We start from the raw sequence: 20,132 nt of genomic DNA on the forward strand, positions 1-20,132 counted from the left end.
TTACAGCACAATGGGAGAAATTTAAGTTGGTACCTATGTCACTGCTGGAGTGAAAATAAACAGCACAAGTATGCTGATGAAAGCATAATACTGCAGATGATGGAATGCAGCAAATGTTGGAGATACTCAGCAGGTCAGGAAGCATGATACCATTTCAGTCAGCTTAATGATGTCGCAAGCTTGAAGCAAGTAGGGAAGCAGGAAACAGAAGGGAAGATCAGCAATAGCATGAGAGAAATGACAAAAGGGATAATTGGTGCAAGGTGAAATAGAATGGACCAAGTAACTAAGCATCAATTGGTAGAGGAAGTGTAAATGGGAATAGTAGTTTTAATATTATTATTAACATCAACGTCTGTACGGAATGATCAGAACAGCTGTTTTTTGCTGAGATAATTGGGTGCCAATGCTACTCACCATTTTAGATGTCCTTTTTAGATGTAGCTCATCTTATTGAGATCTAGGCTGGAGCCATGGGATCTTGCAGTTCACACTGAGATCTCTCAGCCCAGGCCTCTGCTGGCACTCAAATTGAGTACAGCAGTTTAGCCCCATGTCCAGCTTTCTCCCTGTAACTCGGCAAATCGGTTCTTTGCAAGTTCATGCCTGGTTGTCTTTTGAAAGTTCCTATGGAATCTGTAAAATCTGAAAGAACTGCAAATGCTGTGAATCAGGAACAAAAACATAAGTCGCTGGAAAAGCTCAGCAGGTCTGGCAGCATCTGTGGAGAAAAAATCAGAGTTAAACATTTTGGGTCCGGTGACCCTTCCTCAGAACTCTGCTCTTGACACTCCTCTCCATGGTTTAAACCAGTCATATGGGACTCAGACTGAATTTTAAACCCAACAGGTTCTTCAAGTTGAAAGACACCGCAGATGAAGGAATTGACATTTTAACAAATTTAGGGAATTCTGGATAAACTCGGTGCACTTTTCAGTGGCATTTTGGATTTGGCTCTGAAGAAAATATGGGCTGGAATTTAAGGGACAGACTCATATTCCCCATCCCGTCCCACTGACAGGAATATATGTGGCCAGCCTGCCCACCTCCTAACCCAGCTCCTGCCCAGTGATATTACGCTGGGTGCAGCCTGAATTGTTTCAGAGAGACATACCTCCTCTTATCTGGGTGAATATCAGGAGAATGTCTTGAATAACAACCACTGCCAGCATGAGGTTTTGAGTAGTTTGCTGCCACCAAGTGAGTCTTAATGAGGAGTGGCTCTTGTCTTAAAAAGAGATGTGGTTATCGCAAGAAAGCAAAATTGTACAAGTAACATGAATAAGATTAACATTGTTACTCAGACTAGGAAGAGATCCTGTGGGTGTTCGTCTTTACTCCACGAGATCCTCAGATGTTCTGCGTTGTCCCCACTCAAGCCAGTATGATATCATCAGCTTGGTGGAGTTTAATGCAATCTCCAATATTAACCCTTTCAAAAACTAATCCCTTAATTGAGCTATGAGGAGAGACTAGATAGGCTTGAATCATTTTTGCTAGAGCAGAGAAGACTGAGGGGAGAACATTTGAGCTGTATAAGATTATGAGAGGTAGGGACAGGGTGAATAGAGAGTAGCTTGGTTGAGGGGTCAGTCAAGAGAGGGCATAGTTTTAGGGTAAGGGGCGGAAGATTCAAAGAGGATTTGGGAAAAAACTTTTTCCCTCAGCCAGTGGTGTAAATCTGGAATGCAATGTCTGGGAAGTAGTGGAGGCTAGAAATCTTATAACCTTTAAAAAATATTTGTATGAGTACTTCAAATATCATAACATTTAAGGATATAAGACAAGTGCAGAAAATTATGTTTAGCGTGCCTTTAGTGGTAGTTATGTCAGTGCAGACTCAGTGGGCCAAAGGGCCTTTCTGCACTGTATGAATCTATGAATCTATCTATGAATCTATTATACAACATACTCCCCAACCCAGCTTTTCTCCCAACAATTACCATTTTAGCGTTCACAGATTCACATATATAATTAAATTTACCATTCACCAATCTCCCCCAGGTCACTGATTTCACAAATTCAAGTAGTCTGGAGTTCTCACATTCTCCCAGAACACTTTCTGTCTGGACTTTGATGATTAGTAGGGCTTTGGTTTGAGGATGGTTGACCTTGATTCTATTCTTGTCTCTGAGTTTTATGTAACTGTCTCTTCACTGGGAAGACCTTTGTGTCCTCAGTTTTCTTTGCGGAGGAAGTCATTCCTGCGACATCATGGAGTCGATCCACATCCATCCTTATCCATAGGACCCTTAATTTTCTGAATTTCTTTCACAGTCTTCCCTGCTAAATCAGGCCATTGCTCCATCACATCATTGGTGGGAAACTAAATCTCATGAATTCTCTTCATGGAAGAAGGCTGCTCTGTTGAAACAAATAGTTTCTCTCTTTTTTTGCCGTCTCCTGCATTTCTAAGCTAGGCAGTTTCTTCTTGACAGTATCCTAGTTCTCTTGCAGGTAGTTTCTTCTTGACTATGTCCTGAATCTGTGCATTTTTGGTCGTCCCACCTCAATGTTGGCGTTGTAGAGTCATTTGCAGCTTACAATCTGTGTAAGCAAACTTCATTCTTAATCTACTGACACATGTGAAGTATGTTAACTCTTGCCCTCAACTTGTAGGTTCAGTTGAATATCTTCCTTCTCCCTCTGCCTTACTGGTGAATTGAACATGTTTACATCCTCAGTCATGCTGTTGGAGGGTTCTACTGACAAAGTTCTGACACTGATATTGATAATTCTTCCTTGGGAGATGAAGAATTGAAATATTCCTTGTTGAACTTGTGCTGTTTCATCACCTGACGTCAAATTCAAATCTGCTGTTACAATTTGTTCACTGAGTTGTGTTGGTTCCAAATTAGCCTTTTTAGTATTCATTCATGGACTTTGGTGTTGAGTATCATCTGAAAATTTGGCTGTAGCACAGTCTATTGTGGTATCCAAGTCATTAATATAGATTGTAAGAAGTTGGGGCCCAAGCACCAACTCTGTGGCACCCCACTAGTTACAGCTTAAAAACCAGAAAAAGACTCATTTATGCCAAAACTCTGCTTTCTGTTGGTTAGCCAATCCTCTATTCAAGCTGATATATTACCCTAACCCCATGTTATCTTACCTTGTATATTAACTTTTTGAATGGCACCTTATCAAATTCCTTCTGGAAGTTCAGTTATACTATAGTACCCCCAATATCCACTTTACTCATTATGCGTCTTCAAAGAACTCTAGCAACTTAGTTAAACCTGAATTATCCTTCATAAAACCAACAACTTCCAACTTTCTGCCTCCCTCCTTTTTTGAATAAGGGCATTTCATTAGCATTTTTCCAATCTATTGAAACCTTTCCAGAAGCCCAGGATTTTTCATTCAGTATCTCTGCTGCCACATCCTTTAGGTCAGACGTCATACAACACTGGGTTATAGATCAATAGGTTTATTTCAAATCAGAAGCTTTCGTAACGCTACTCCTTCATCAGGTGTCCAACACCTGCACCTCCACATCATGGTCTTAACATCCTTTAAGATCCCAGGCTGTAGGCCATCAGTCCCCGGGGACTGGTCAGCCTTTAGTCCCAAAAGTTTGCTTGGTAGTTTTTCCTAGTGATGGGAGTTGTTTTAACCTCCTGCTTTTCTATAACTTGTTACTATTAGGATGGTTTCATTATCTTCTACCTGGAAACTGAGGAAAAATATTGATTTAGTCTCTACCATTTTTGTATTCCCCATTATCAACTCCCTTGCCCTGTCCTCTAAGGGACCAGCATTCAATTTAGCTACTCTCTTCCTTTTTTTATACTTAAAGAAGCTTTTGCTACCTGTTTTCACGTATTGTTCTGGTTTTTTTTTCATAAGTTCCATTTGCTCTTTTTATTACTTTTTTAGTAACCTTTTGCTGATCTTTAAAAGTTTCTCAATCCTCTAGCCTGCCGCTACTTTTGCAATATGGTATGCCTCGGTTTTTGCCTTTATGTTTCCTCCAATTTTCTTGGCTAGCCATGGTTGCATTTTGCCCCATGACAATCTTCCTCTGTGGAATATATTTTATTGAGAGGAATTGAATGTCTCCTTAAATGTTCATTGAGTGAGTAAAGAGAAGTCCAGAGATTTTACTTCAAATGCATTCTCTCTTTTCAAGCTGCCGTATACTTAATTCCTATCGCACAGCAGATGGAGCTGTAGATGCATAGAATTATTTGGCATCTGCTCCACATGCCTGGATATCTAAGGCAGGTGCTTCAGCCAGCAAAGTCTCTTCCTAGAGGACATGTAATTACTTGTATAAATCATCTGAAAATTACTGCACAACTAGCGGACCTGCTTAGAAATTTATGTTTGAAACTCATTAAGAATAAGGCTGCATATTGGGAAGCCATATTCAATGTACCTACAGGGCAATTTAGCAATAAATGTTCAAAGAAGCTCTGTGAGCTCAAACAGATTTTATTAAAAGCCTACAGCTTCTGGCTGTGGTGCCCAGTACAAATTAGATTTTATTGTTTCACTAACACTGGAGGAAGTTTGAAAGAGGCTGTTGTCCCTTGTTGATAGCACTTTGTGACGTATTTCAACAGCAACAGCTTAGGTATTTATTTAAACCTGTTAAAATATCCCATACGTGTTTTATCAGATAAAGCTTTGTATAGCATAAGGTTCAGAGTCTGGGGAGTGCAAATGAGTGGGATACTGATGAGATGGTTTGGCAAAATATTTGGGAGTGAACAATAATGCAAGGCAAATCCAGGTAGAATGTGGCAATCCAAAAATATCAAAAGGATTATTTATCCAGAATTGGCTTTGTCTGTTTATTCATATGTAACATTCATTCATATATAACTTCAACAACATGCAGCAATTTTTCTCATACTTCTCAGCAACATTTGGATTACAATTTGTCAAGACCCCACCAGGTGTGTCCAAACTGCAAATTTGTAGAACTCATTTAGATTTATTTATTGTTTCTCAAATGTTTCAATTTAAAACAACCAGCAGCAAAGATTTAGTCTCAAACAAGATAAAGGGTAGTTTATTGAAAACTACTTTTGCAATTCAAATAGAAGTCATGAAGCTGTTAGCTAAAAATATATAGGTACAAAAGTTTAAAAGTAGATACAGATGAAAGATACTTATAGGGATGAAAGTAAGATCAGTTTGATATCATTGCAGGCCTGGCTTGTTTGAAGATTTCTCCTTCTGAGGAAAACAGGTCAAAAATTTGAAGACAGAATTCAACAGCTGCAGTAGTTTCTTTGGTGAATAACTGGAGGGTGCTTGTGGGTATGATTTGTAGGTAGAGCAGAATATAGGAGAGAGAAAGGTTTCTTTTTGTTCCTCACTAGTTCTGTCATTACAGCACTAGCAAATTGCTTGGGATATTTCAACAAAACAGCAGGTGAGTTCTAAAAGCTGTTCTCCTTTGTGCGGCCTTTGGCTGAGAACTGTCTGTCTCTCTGGGTGTCTTTCAGAGTCCTTCCTGGGGAGTTTGCTAAAATGGTGTCTCACAGCCTAACATATCAAAATCAAAGCAAAATGTCTACTATGTTCACTTTGATGATTCATTGTTCCCTGAAGCCCAATGTCAGTTATGCTGGAAATCATCATGGTGTCCTTCCAGTCTCTCATACTGTCAGAAACTCTGAATTCTCACACCTTTAGAAGGACCCATTGTGATGTTCCCCAAGGGTTAATCAAATTTTAAATGTTTCCCTTTGTGATCGATGCTGAGGTAACACATCAGTCTGTCTGCTTTTTTGGTTGCATTGCATCAACAGAGCAGTTATGTGACATATAGGAACCATCTTATAAGATTGTTCATCCATCTTAAAAGTCTGATGATTATTCTTTACCAAATATATAATTGTATAATTACATAGTCATGAAAAAGTGAATATTTACACCAATCTAGTAGTATTTTGGCCCATATATATTCTGGTTCTGTGTTAATTGCTCTGTGTAGTCCATATTTAATTGGTCTGTGTTCACTGTTCTCGCCAGTCTGTGTTTGCTATTCCTGTTGAGAGCATAGAGTACAGCAACAGACCTATTTAATCTATCATTCAGGCTCTTGCAAACAAAATGTGTACTCTCTACTTTGTTGTTATACGCTGCTGTGATAGGAAGACTGACAGGAAGGAATATCATTTATTGCTGAACACCAAAATAGAACCCACTACTCATGATGGACATAGGCTAGTCCCAGCCTGGGGCAGACAGTTCAGCAGATCCAACCCTGGGTTTGCTTTATGTGTATTCTTTAATCAACCTGTTCAGTCCTTTGAGTATAGGAGTTGGGACATTATGTTGAGGTTGTACAGGACATTGGTGAGGCTCTTCTGGAATACTGTGTCCAGTTCTGGTTGCCCAGTTATAGGAAGGATATTATCAAGTTGGAGAGGGTTCAGAAGAGATGTACCAGGATGTTGCTGGGTATGGAAGGTTTGCATTACAAGGAAAAGCGGGATAGGCTGGGACTTTTTTCACTGGAGCGTAGGAGGTTGAGAGGTAACCTGATAGAAGTTTATAAAATAATGAGAGGTATAGAGTTGATAGTCTTTTCACAAAGATGGGGAATTTCAAGACTTGGGGGCACATTTTTAAGTGAGAGGAGAGAGATTTAAAAAAGACATGAGGCAATTTTTTTACACAGAGGGTGGTTCACATGTGGAATGAACTTCCTGAGGAAGTGGTGGATGTGGGTACAATTACAATGTTTAAAAGACATTTAAATGAATATATGAATAGGAAAGGTTTGGAGGGATATGGGCCAGGAGCAGACAGGTGGGACTAGTTTAGTTTGGGATTATGTTCGGCATGCACTGGTTGGACCGAAGGGCCTGTTTCCATGCTGTATGACTCTATGACACACCTCTGGAGCAGGTGGGACTTGGATCTGGGCCTCTTGGCTCAGAGATAGGGACACTACCGCTGTGTCACAAGAGCCCCTCTGGGTCTGCTTTATTGTATTTTCTAACGATGCCATTACATAACTCTGAAGCAGGTGGGATTTATACCATGACCACTAAAACTGCGCCATGAGATCTCCTGGGCCTGTTTTATTTTGTTTTAGAAACCCATCATTGGTTTTTCAGTAATTTTAATGAAAGTCATACATCAGGAAACTTCCGGAGCCACATCTGAACCTGTTCAGAAATGCCATCAAACACCTCTGGGGCAGGTGGGACTTGAACCCGGGCCTCCTGGCCCAGAGGAAGGAACACTACCTCTACACTAGATGGTTTGCTTTTATTAATTTTAATTTTTTTAAATCAACCTGTTCAGAAATGTTGTGACATACCTCAGGAGCAGGTTGGTCTTGAACCCTGGTCTTTCTGGCTCAGAGGTAGGGACACTACCACTGTACCACAAAAACCTCATGTGTCTACTTTATTTTATTTGGGAAGGAACAGCCTTCCATGTGGACCTTATCAAAGGCCTCACTGAAGTCCACGTAACCCACATCAACTGCACTACTTAATCAACATATTTAGTCATCTTTTCAAAAAACTCATTTAAATTAGTCAGACAGGATCTTCCTGTAACAAATCCATGCTGACTGTTCCTGATAAATGACTGCCTTTCTAAGTATTGTTTAAACCTGTCCTACCATTGATGTCAGACTATCTGGCCTGCAACTAACCTGGTCTGTCCCTTCACCTGTGGACAATGAAGTATTAAATATCTCCTGAAAGAACAGTGGAAGCTGTAAGTCACAAACAAAAACAGAAATTGTGGGAAAAACTCAGCAGGCCTGGCAGCATCTGTGGAGACAAATCAGAGTTAATATTTCGGGTCGAGTGATCCTTCCTCAGAACATGTGTAATGAAAGAGGATTAATTAGCAACCTTGTGGTTTGAGATCATTTGGGGAAAAGTGACCATAATATGGTAGAATTCTTCATTAAGATGGAGAGTGACACAATTAAATCTGAAAATAGGGTCCTGAACTTAAAGAAAGCTAATTCTGAGTTCCAGTTCTGAGGAAATGTCACTCAACCCGAAATGTTAACTCTGATTTCTCACCACAGATGTTGCCAGGCCTGCTGAGCTTTTTCAGCAATCTCTGTTTTTTTTTCATATTAACTATCTCCCTAGGGCTCCAGCAACCTCCTCCCTTGCCTCCTAAAACAGCTTGGGATACATCTCAACAGGCACTGGGAACTTGTACACCTGTGTGCTGTTAAAACATCTAATACCTCTTCCTTATTGATCTGAACATGCTCTAAAACCATCCCAACTGAAATCCCTGGCTACAATGTCTTTCTCCTCTGAGAATGCAGATGAGAAATATTCATTTAAGATCTTATCCATGTCCACTGGGTCTATGCACAGGTTGCCCCTTTGGTCTCTAATAGGCCCTGCGCTTTCCCTGGTAATCCTCTTACTCTTAATATATATTATATATAATGCCTTGTGGTTTTTCTTGATCCTATCTGCCAAAGATATTTTGTGGCCCCTCTTTGCCTTCTTAATTTCCTTCTTAAGCAACCTCCTACAGTCTCTATACTTTTGAAGATCCTCCCCTGTTTTTAATGCACTGTACCTTGCATATGCTTCTTTCTTTTTCTTTACAAACTCTTAACGTCCCTTGACATCCAGGGTTCCCTGAATGTTCTGTCCTTGCCCTTCACTCTTAGAGGAACATACTGGTCCTGAATTCGCACTATACTACATTTAAAAGGCTCACACTTTCCAAATGCATACTTGAGAGTTAACCTGCAAGTAGCTGCTCCCAGTCTATGTTTGCCAGATCCTGCCTAATTATATTGAAATTGACCTTCACCCAATTTAGACGCAACTTCTGCACTATCCTTATCCCATTCCATTATGACTTTGAAACATACAGAGTTATGGTCACTATTCCCAAAATGCTCATGCACTGACATTTCACCCACTTAACCAGCTTCATTGCCTAGGATTTGGTCTAGCACTGCCCCATCTCTAGTAGCACTATCCATGGGCTGGCACAAAAAGCTGTCCTGGATGCGTTTTGAAAACTCCATACTGGCTAATCCTTCCATACTCGTGCTTTCATTCCTTCTAAACATTCTATTCCTTCCAACAGTTTATGGTAATTAGTATTCGAAATAGGCCTTCATCGATTGAATTGAATATTCACTGTCCACCTCCGTTTACTGAGCACCTGTCAGGAAGCTTCTTGTGGGTGAATGTGGATTGGATTTAATGTGATAGTGATTAGTCTTCAAAAAAAGCCTCTTTTGCTGTGAGCTGCTTTGAGATGTCTCTCTTAATCTGCATGCAACCTAAATCCTACAAAACCCGTGGTAGACAGAGACAGTTTGATGAAAATTCAGCAAAAGTTGAGATGCGACTCCATTGCTAATATTTGTGAATAATTGGGTTTGAATTTGAATGTTAATCTGCAATATTCCAGCATGCAGCAGTTATCAAGCATCTATTAAAATGAATTGGATTGTTGATGTATAGACAAGGACTACCAAATGTACTTGTGCCATTCTGAATAATTCTCATTTTATCCCTCTAAAACTCTTTTTCTTATCACCTCACACAGAGCAAAGATGCCGGGATCAGGACTCTGGTTATGTTGGATGAACAAGGGGGTAAGTGCATCTTGAAGATGTGCGTACATGCCTGGGATGGGGAATTTACTTACATGCCTTTGATGAGGAATTGTGAATATGTGCCTGGGGTGGGGAATTGTGCATACATACCTGAGATAGAGGAGTGTGCATACATGCCTGGGATAGGGAAGTGTGCCTACATGCCTGGGAAGGGAAAGTGTGTGCAAATGTCCAGGATGGGGAACTGTGCATACATGCCTGAGTTGGGGAAGTGTGTGTACATGCCTGATTTGGGGAATTGTGTGTACATGCCTGGGAAGGGAAATTGTGTGTATATGCCTGGGATGGGGAATCATGCGTACATGCCTGGTTTGGAGAAGTGTGCATACATGCCTGGGTTGGGGAAAATCTGCATCCATGCCTGGAATGGGGACGTATGTATACGTGCCTGGGACTGGGAAGTGTGAATACATACCTGGGATTAGGAAGTGTGAATATATGCCTGGGAAGAGGAATTGTGTGTACATGCCTGGCATGGGGAAGGGCAGTGATGTAAATGATGAAGTACATTGAAAGGTGTTGATTTCAGTTTTACCTATTGGCATAACTCCACATCAAAAACCTCATACGGACATTATAGTTCTCTTCATTCAAAACCTTTCTGATTCTGAGGCACACTGTCCTCATGGTCTTTACTTCAGTCCCTGCCTGAGGCTAAGTAAACTGATTCCCAGCTGGGGGTTAGGGAAGAAACCAGCTTCCTCTCATGAAGGCTGAATGTTTGACTGTGGTTTCATCTAAGAGCAGGAAGCTTGGACAGTCTCTGTCCAGGTATGCACATGGATGTGGGTTGCTTAGACATGTCAGAAACACTTTACAAGGCAACACAGCACCTTCTCAGAAGACAAACTGAAATGAACAAATTGAGGAGCCTGTAACACACTGGATTATTAACATGAGGACTTTGTTAACTGCAAATTAATTATTCACAATTTGGCAAACTGTATTTAACCCACTGTGCAGAATAACATGACTTAGGATGGTGACTTAGGAAGCTGGAGAAAGGACAGGAGATTGTTGATGCCCAAATAAAATCACCAATCCAGAAATTGTGTGATCTCTAACTGACATAACCATGTGATCACAACCCCCAACGATGTGATCACAACACCCAAACCATGTGATCACAACACCCAAACCATGTGATCACAGCGCTCAACCATCTGATCCCAACACAATCATGTGCTCACCAACCTGCAACCATGTGATCACAACATCCCAACCATGCTATCAACCAACACTCAAAAAATATTCTTTTTCATCTCACCTCTAGCTCTTTTGCACCTTTTAACAGATTAGAAGATCCATTCTTCTGTGTTCAGTTTATATTTTTAAAAACATGGGGGGATATCCCATTCCACAAAATCCAACAGCAAAAATGCTGACCCAGCCAGTGACACTCATGTCCCATGACTCATGAGTGGATAAAAAAAATGGTAGCCAATAATGTGAATTATTTTCATAAATAACTCTAACAGATAACATTGGCTGAGAACAAGATGTGCTCTCTGATCTCTCTGATCTGAGTTTCGGTTGAGTAGCACTTCTGCGAACACAATGACACCTTGTCGTTCCCTGATGGTGGAGTAGAGGGAATTAGATCTTTACTTCAACAGGGAAATACTCAGGAACATGAATTGCTGTGTAATTCTAAAAATTCAGAATTCTTCCTCCAACATGAAACATTGCCCAGTGAACTCACTTTAATCTTCAACTGCCATGCTATTTTTAGAATATTAGCATTTGCCCATACTATTCACATCCAGGAAGGAGGTTTGTAGCACAGATGGATTAAATGTGTCCCCTTTGTTAATCCAGGGCTAAACTAATCATCCTGCCCTTCTCCCCTCCCCAGAAACTGCTTTCCTCAAATCTTTGTCTATACCCATGCTTTCAAAACCGTATGGATTCTGGTTCTGCTGTGGTAAAACATTCCAGGCTTCAACAAGCCATAGACGACTGAATCTTTCTGACAACCAAATCTGATTCCACCCAGTTGAGTAGCGCTTTTGAGAGCACAATGACACAATTTCTGTAAACGTTCGGCCTCATGTCCTTTTGTGTTGGCTTCCATCTTGGATAACACAGTCTGAGATCATTTAGTTTGCATTCAAAGTACAAACTATTCTGATCATCGCCAATTCTCAAAACAAATGCAGACAGCAAACATTTCTGATTTTTGTGATTATCCAAAGCTCCACTGACAGTAGATGTAGGGTGGGGAGGTGTGGAACCCACATTCTTTTCCAGCTACAACCCCAACACCCCACCACCAACACCTGCTCCAATATCCAAACCCTGGTGTTTGTGTTTCTCCACATCCTCAGATTCAAATGTCCAGAGCCCCTGATCTATTTCTGGATATTATTTTGGGGAGATTCCTACATCTTCCAAACTGGTTGTGACTTGACAGACACCTGGAGGCTTCCCACAGTTATATCAAGTCTTATTTCCCTATTTTAGCAACTCTGTTAACAGGCTTAGCCGTCAATGAGTGCACAAAGGAACTTGAAACACAAGACCACAGGAAATAGAGGCAGGGGAAGACCACTCAGCCCATCACATCTACTCCCCCATTCAATATAATCATGGGTGATCTTGGGCTTTAACTTCACTTTCCTGCCTGTTCCCCATGTCCCTCCATTTCCTGAGAGACCAAAACATCTGTCAGTCTCAGTCCTAAATATATTCAACGATGGAATGTCCATAACCCTCTGGGGTAGAGAATTCCAAAAATTCAAAATCCTCTCATCTCAGCCCTAATTGATTGATTCTCCCCTTGCCCTGAGACTGTACTCCTTGTTCTAGATTCCCCAGTCAGGGGAAACAACCTCTCAATGTTGACCCTGTCAAGGCCTTTCAGAATCTTTATGTTTCAATCAGATCATCTCCAATTAAACTGACCCCTGGTTCTGGACTCCCTTGTCCCCAGGAACATACTTCTTGCAAATTCCCCTTTCTAGTCATGTTAGAATTCTAAAGGTTTCTGTGAGATCCCCCCCCCTCATCATTCTTCTAATCTCAGGTGAATATAGTCATAACCAATCTAGTGTCTCTTCATATGTCACTTATACCATCCTAGGAATCAGTCTAATAAACTTAACTGCACTCCGTCCATAGCTCGAACATCCTTCCCAAGGTAAGGAGACCAAAACCGCCCAAGTATTCCAGATGTGGTCTCACCAAGGCCTGGTACTATTGCAGCAAGACATCCCTGTTCCTGTAATTGAATCCTCTTGTTATGAAGGATGACATGCCATTGGCCTTCTTTCCTTTGCCTTCAGATTTGAGGCCTGAAAACTGAGAGGTTGATTAGGAGGAGGAGAAGGGTGGTGTTGGGTCAAAGGCCTAGCAGAACAGGGGAGGGGGAGAGGGGTGTGGAGTTCCTTGGCAACCAGTGCTGGCTCAGAGCTCATGACCCCAGAATATCAGCTTGCCACCACCACTTGGAGTCCTGACCACCGCTTCAGCAAGTGCTGCACTGAAGGATCACTTGGTGAGAATTACAAGTTGCTGCAACAGCTGGACCTTTGCTGAGACATGTGAGGCCTTGCGATTACCTCCCTTATCTTCTTCCACAGCATTCAGGAAATGTTCACGATGGGAAACCAACTCCATTCCATTCTTTGAGGCCTTAGCACACCAAAATCAGGACATTGATAATCGAGGTTTTTGCAAAAGGCAGGACGAAGTTCTAATAGTGAGAATGGCTGCCAGACTATATCATCAGTGTCAGAATCTATTTAACTGGAAGAAAGCATGAGCTGACCAGCAGTTGGTCCAAGCGGGAGGAGCCAATGACTCAACCTCTATAGACCAGTGCTTTCAACAGGAGACTCCCTCCCTCCCATGCCTCTCCTAAACCCTGATCATTGTCCATATGGAGACGAGCAGTGGTAATATCACTGGATTGGTAATCCAGAATCCCAAGTTAATGCTCTGGGGATGGGAGTTTGAATCCTGCCAAGACAGATGATGATATTGGAATTATAAAGGTTTGGACTTAAAAAGCTAGCCTATGTAACCACTATAAATTGTCAGTTAAAAAATAATAAACCATCTGGTTCACCAGTACCTTTTAGGGAGGGGAATCTGCCATCTTTACCCGTTCTGGCCCACATGTGACTCTGGAGCCACAGCAATGTTGCTGATTCTTAACTGCCCTCTGGGCAATTAGGGATGAGCAATAAATGCTGGCCTAGCTAGTGACGCACACACTATATGATCAAAGAAAAAAAAACTGCTTCTCTCTGTTATCAACAAGCCTCTCCATGACTTCTGAACCTCAGGCTCCAGGTCCTCCAATTCACCCACCCTCCACAGATAGCCCAGCGCAGCTCATGACCTAAAGGTGGTGCTCCCATATTTGGCTTTTCCTCTTGACCGCCTCTCAGTTTGTCAGTCTGGGCCAGTTGATGGCTCAGATTTGTCCATCAGCATTGTGAAGAAACTTGGCTCCAGGTTCTTCACCTGTTCACAGGCTCCCCAGTCCTCCATTTGTAACAGGGCTGAAGGCTGAAGGAAGCCTTGCTGTCCTTTGTCCCTGGTTTAGCTCTTTCAAAAAGATATCCAAGTGGGGCCACACCCCTATCCTTTCCCCAAAGCCTTCAAATGTCTTCTTTTCAAGTATTTGGCTAATTTCTTTCTGAAGTTTACATTTTGTTTCCTCCAACCTGCTCTCAAGCAGTGCTTTGTAATAACTCATTGCATAAAGATGGAAAATTGGGATCATTTTAATGGTGGATCTGGTATCAGACAAATTGGTTTCTCCCAGACCCATCAACCTCTTTGCTGATTTCATTGGCTATTTCCTATCAAAAAATTTGAATGTTACAACCCCATTGTGACAATAGGGATGAGTGGGAATTATCTCCCATGTCCTACAAGATGAGGTACACACTAGAAAGTATTCAGTCTCTCAGCACCCTGAATGAAAGGTTTCATTGAACAATGCTTCTTTTGGCTTCACAGACTAATACTTTTTGTAATACTTTCCAGTGGAAACAATAGGAGAACCCAGTGGGGTTAAGAGCTGCTAACAAAGCCTTAAGCACATGAAAGGGGCTACTCTGTATTCCAGCAAACCCAGATGGGCATGGCACTCACATGGAGCTCATTTCAGGTAGTGACCGTAGACATCAGGAGGAACAGTCTTTGTAAGCACCACTAACCGCAGAATTGCACACCCCCTTAAATTTTACAGCATTCTTATTGTAGCAAAGTGCTGCCGAGGGGCGTATGAAAAGATTAGACCTTTGTGAACTGGGAGGGATGACCCAAAGTTTGGTTAAGGGAGAAATGAGTGGAAGGGCAAAGGGTAGGCATTCTAGACCTAGACCGCCCAAGAATTGACAACTAACCGGGTCATGGAGAGGAGTGATATGCAACAGGCTAGAGTCAGAGAATTGGTGAATAAGAGAAGGGTGGAGCTGCAGGGGCCTTGATCACAGAGGGATTAAATGGCAAGAATTGTACATTGGCAGTATTGGGGTTTAGGGAGGGACCATAGGTCAGTGAGGACAGGGGATGATGGGGAAGTGGGACTTAGTGTGGGAGGTGTTCTGTACAGCAAAGTGTCAACACAACCCCCACTACCCCCCGTGACGCCTGAAAGACATCGACCTGTTATGTGTCTCAATCAGCCGCCTGAAAAGGGTCTGCATTTATATAGCACCAGTTTAGGGGTCTGCCTTTGTGAAAACAGGCTCCACAATCACCCATTCAACCGCCACCTTCCTCTGTTGACACTGTGTCCCCTTTCCCAGGATCTCCCCTCAGGCCAAGTGCTGTGAAGGTCACCTTTCCAAAATGGGCAAGTGTACCACAGTCAGCAAGTTAATGCTAACACAGCCAGGGGTCCAATTTCAGGCCAACTTGGACTTTTCAGTTTCTGGTGTGTGCTGATGAGGTGCTACAAGCTACATACCTGAAATTGGGGCCACAAGCTAATATTTATCCCACTGGTGGTAGCTAGCGTTCAGCTGCATGTGGGTTAATCAGGCATGTTAGTCCACCTTTGCCAGCTGTTTGTCTGCATGGGGCGTCATAGCTGTCCCCAACCCTGTGCTCACCTGATGACGGAAAGAGGCTGGGATCCTTTCTAGTTCGAAAATAGGGTATTGGGCAATTACATATATTAACATAGTCAGTTACTAACTCAGCACAGAGCCAAGATCCAATTCGACTCAGTGTTCCAAAGTATTACTGAGAATTTGTATTACTGAAAATTCCAGAAACAGACCATTCTGCCCAACAATTCCTTACTGCTGCTTATGGGCTACATTAGGCTTCTCCCACACTTCACCTCCTCCCATTGCCATGCCCTTCTGGTCCGCTCTCACTATGTATCCTTCTAGTTTCACTTATATGCATCTCATTCTGTTCATGTGACCCATTCCTTATCCAACAATAAATGTATCAATTTCAGGGAGCTGAGCTTAAACAAGACCACTCAGAATCTGACATTTTTCAATCAACTCACCGCTTTCTCCTCTAAACTCCACTGGATACAAGCCTAGCCTATCTAATCTTTCCTCACAAGACAACATGCTCATTCTAGCTATTAGACTGGTAAACTATTTCTGAAATGCTTCTAATGTATTTACATCCTCCCTTAAATAAGGAGACCAATACTGTATACAGTTCTCTAGACATGTTCTCACTAGTGTCTGGTACAATTGAAGGATAACCATGTTATTTTTGTACTCAATTTTCCTTGCAATTAACAATAACATTTGATTAACTTTGCTGATTAGTTGCTGTACCTGCATATAAACGTTTTGTGATTCGTGCACTAGGACACCCAGATCCCACTGCACCTCAGCGCCTTGCAAACTCTCACCATTTGGATAATATGTTTCTTTTTTATTTGTTTTGATAAAATGGACAGTTTCATATTTTCACACATTATATTTCATTTGTGTCACTTAACCTATCTCGATCACCTTGTAGTCTCCTTATGACCTTTTTACAACTTACTTTCCTAATTATCTTTATGTCATCAGTACATTTAACAATCACACCTTTGGTCCCTTCATTCAGGTCAGCTACTTGTATAAATTAAGGAAATATTGAGGGCCCAGCACTGATCCCTCTAGATGCCACACTACCAGTACATCTTGCCAACCAGAAATTGACCCAATCACTGTTTGCCAATCTTGTATCCATGCCAATATGGTACCCCCAAACAATGAAATTTTATTTTCCACAATAACATTATCAAATGTCTTTGGATATTATAGCACGATACATCCAATAATTCCTGCTTAGCTCAGTTGTCTGGAGAGCTTGTTTACAATACAGAAAGATACCAGCAGTGCAGGTTCAATCCCCAAGCATGAGGTTACCATGAAGGCCCTACCCTCTCACCCTCACTCCTTGCCTGAGGTGTGGTGATCCTCAGGTTAAACTTGCCACCAGCCATCACTGTGTAATGAGAGAGTGGGACAATGGTGACTTTTTTTTAAAAAGTTCATGTTCCCTTTAAATGTATCTGTATCGTTTACCTGGACTACTCTCTTTGGTGAACAGTTCTAAATTCTGGCCAGTTCTGCTGAATTCTGAATACTGTCATGGAGGTTTTGCCCTCCTAGGAGAGAACCTGCCTTTCCTTTAGGAGGCAAATAATAGCCTGGAGAGATGGTGTGGGGAATGATAGCAATGCCAAGGGATGGGTTTGGGGAGGATGCTGGGTATTAGAAGCAGCTGATATACCCCACTCACTTTGCCAATACTAAGCCTTCATCAGGGTGTAACATAGGGTGTGTTTGCCACAGCCACAGTACAATGACCAAGGCCTCCCCACACCACGTAACGGGTCTGGAGAGGGGCATCTGGGCAATGGAAATATGGTGACCATAAGAAATAGGAACAGGAGAAGGCTTTTCGGCCCCTTGAACCTGCCCCACCATTCATTAGGATCATGGCTGATTTGACAGTCTGCCCTTTCTCCATAACCCTTGATATCCGCTACTGATCAAAAATCTCTCAACATCATCCTTAAATATACACAAGGATTGTGTTCCTACAGCTGTCTATGGCAAAGAGGTCCGAAGAAACTCAATCTCTGAGAGAAGAAATTCCTCCTCATCTCAGTCCTAAACTGAAGCCCTTGATTCTGAGACTATGCCCTTTAGTCCTAGAATGTCCCATGTGGGGAAACATCCTCTCAGCGTTTGCCTGTCAAGTCCCTTAAGAATTCTATATGTTTCAATGAAATCATCTCTCCTTCCTCTAAACTCCAGTGAGCAGAGTCCCGACCTGTTTAGCCTTTGCTCATAAGACAATCCCTCCATAGTAGGGATCATCCTAGTGGACCTTCTCTGAGCTACCTCCAATGAAATAATCTGCCATCCCTTTGACAGAGTTGAAAGATCAGCATTTGCTCTTTTTATCACTAATTTCCTGCTTTTTTTCCCCTTTACCACCTCCCCCTCACCTGTGAGCCACAAAATGAATTACTTGCCTGGTTGATGTGGCTGACTGCTCTTTACCCAGTGAATAGGTCAGGGAAGGGAAATCATTCACCAGTCCAAGTAATGACAGTCGGTATGTTGGCACCTCCTGCCTACTGGCGTTAATAGACACTGCAGCTTTTTTTTCTTTTGGAAGTGTACTGCATACTGATAACCAGTGGCCTTGGGGATCTAATTAGTGCAGATTTCACTTTGTTAGTTTTATTTAATTCCCTCCCCCACTCCTCTCCAGAGTCATTGAATCGTACAGCATAGAAACATGTCTACGCCGACTAACAAACACCAAACTACACTAATCCTATTTTTAACACCTGCATTTAGTCCATAGCCTGCAGTACCCTAGCATTTTAAGTACTCATCCTGATGCTTCTTGAATGTTGTGACAGTACTTAATCTACCACCATCCCAGCCAGCAATTTTCATATGTCCACGAGGCTCTGGGTGAAAAAAAATTTTCTCATGTCTCCTGTAAACAACTTGCTCCTCACCTTAAACTTATGTCCTCTGGAATTGCCCTAGGGAAGAGATTCTCATGATCTACCCTGTCTATGCCTCTCATAATTTTGTATGCCTCAATCAGATTCCCCCCTCTCAGCCTCCTCTGTGCCAAGGAAAACAAACACAGTCTCTCCCCATACTAAGACTTTTCATCCCATCAGGACAACATCCCGATGGATCTCCTCTGCACCCTATCCAGTGCTATCACATCTTTCCGATAGTGTGATGACCAGAATTGCGCATGGTATTCCATCCATTGCCTAACCAATATTTTATACAGATGTAACAAGACTTCCTTGCTCCTATATTCTACACCCTGGCAAATGAAAGCAAGCATCCTGCATGCCTTCTTCACCACCCTGTCTACCTCTGAGGAACTGTGGACTTAAATATACAGGTCCTTTTGTTCCTCAGTACTCCCTAGGAACCTAACATTCGTTGTGTATATTTTTCCCCTGATAGACCTCCCAAAATGCATCACCTCGTCCTTATCAGGGTTAAATTCCATCCGCCATTGCTCTGTCTGATTTACTAGCTGATCAAATTCAGACTATAACCTGAGACTGTCCTCCTCACCTCACTATCGACAACACCACCAATTTTTGTGTCATCTGCAAACTTACCTTCTACATTCCATCCAAGTTGCTATTGTACATAACAAACGAAGGTACCAGCACCAATCGCTGTGGTTCACCGCTGGTCACAGGCTTCCAATTAAAAAATCAACCCTCCACTATCACCCTTTGTCTCCTATTTGTAAGCCAGTTTTGGATCCAGTTTGCCAGCTTACTTTGGATCCCATGGGCTCTTAACTTTTGGACCAGCCTTCCATGTGGGTCCTTGTCAAAGGCCATGTAAACCACATCAACTGCATGTTTAGTCACTTTTTCAAAAAGCTCAATTAAATTAATCACACAGGATCTCCCTCCAACAAATCTGTATTGACTATCCCTGATCAATCCCTGCCTTTCAAAGTATTGATGTCTAAGGTTTTGGAGTAGATCTGTAGCTCGGGTTGCGGGTGTTGAGATTGGTTGGCTCGCCGAGCTTGTTTGTTGTTCCACAGACGTTTCGTTACCATGCTGGGTAACATCCTCAGTGCAGCCTCCGAAGAAGCATCAGTGTGTTTTCCCGCCTGGTTTTTAAACTCTGGGGTCCATTGAGATGGATTGCCTCACTTCTGGTTTTCCTTCGTAGTGGAATGTATATGGGGTCGAGTTCAATGTGTTTATTAATAGCATGCATCGTGGAGTGCCATGCTTCCAGGAATTCTCATGCTTGTCTCTGCCTAGTCTGTCCCAGGATCTTGGTGTTGTCCCAGTCGAAGTCATGGTTCTCCTTGTCCATGTGGATTGAGATGAGTGAGTATTGGTCGTGTCTTTTTGTAGCCAGTTGGTGTTCATGTACTCTTGTTGTTAGTTTCCTTCCTGTTTGTCCAATGTAGTGTTTCTCATAGTCTCTGCAGGGGATTTGGTAGATGACATTGGTCCTGTCCGTGGCGGGGAGTGGGTCTTTAGTTCAGGTGAGCAGTTGTCGTAGGGTTGACGTGGGCTTGTGTGCCACTCTGA

The 20,132-nt window shown here is 42.2% G+C and overlaps 1 protein-coding gene across 1 annotated transcript in view; it reads left to right on the forward strand.

Moving 5' to 3' along the window:
- LOC109915208 (synaptosomal-associated protein 25) overlaps nt 1–20,132 on the forward strand; it is a 110,969-nt gene that overhangs the window by 62,341 nt on the left and 28,496 nt on the right. Inside the window, exon 4 of the mRNA XM_048618423.1 lies at nt 9,523–9,571. Within this exon, the coding sequence (XP_048474380.1) occupies nt 9,523–9,571 (49 nt within the window). The remainder of the gene's footprint in view (nt 1–9,522; nt 9,572–20,132) is intronic.

The sequence above is a fragment of the Rhincodon typus genome, chromosome 39 (assembly GCF_021869965.1).
Source record: "Rhincodon typus isolate 14 chromosome 39, sRhiTyp1.1, whole genome shotgun sequence".
In the NCBI taxonomy this organism is placed as follows: Eukaryota; Metazoa; Chordata; class Chondrichthyes; order Orectolobiformes; family Rhincodontidae; genus Rhincodon; species Rhincodon typus.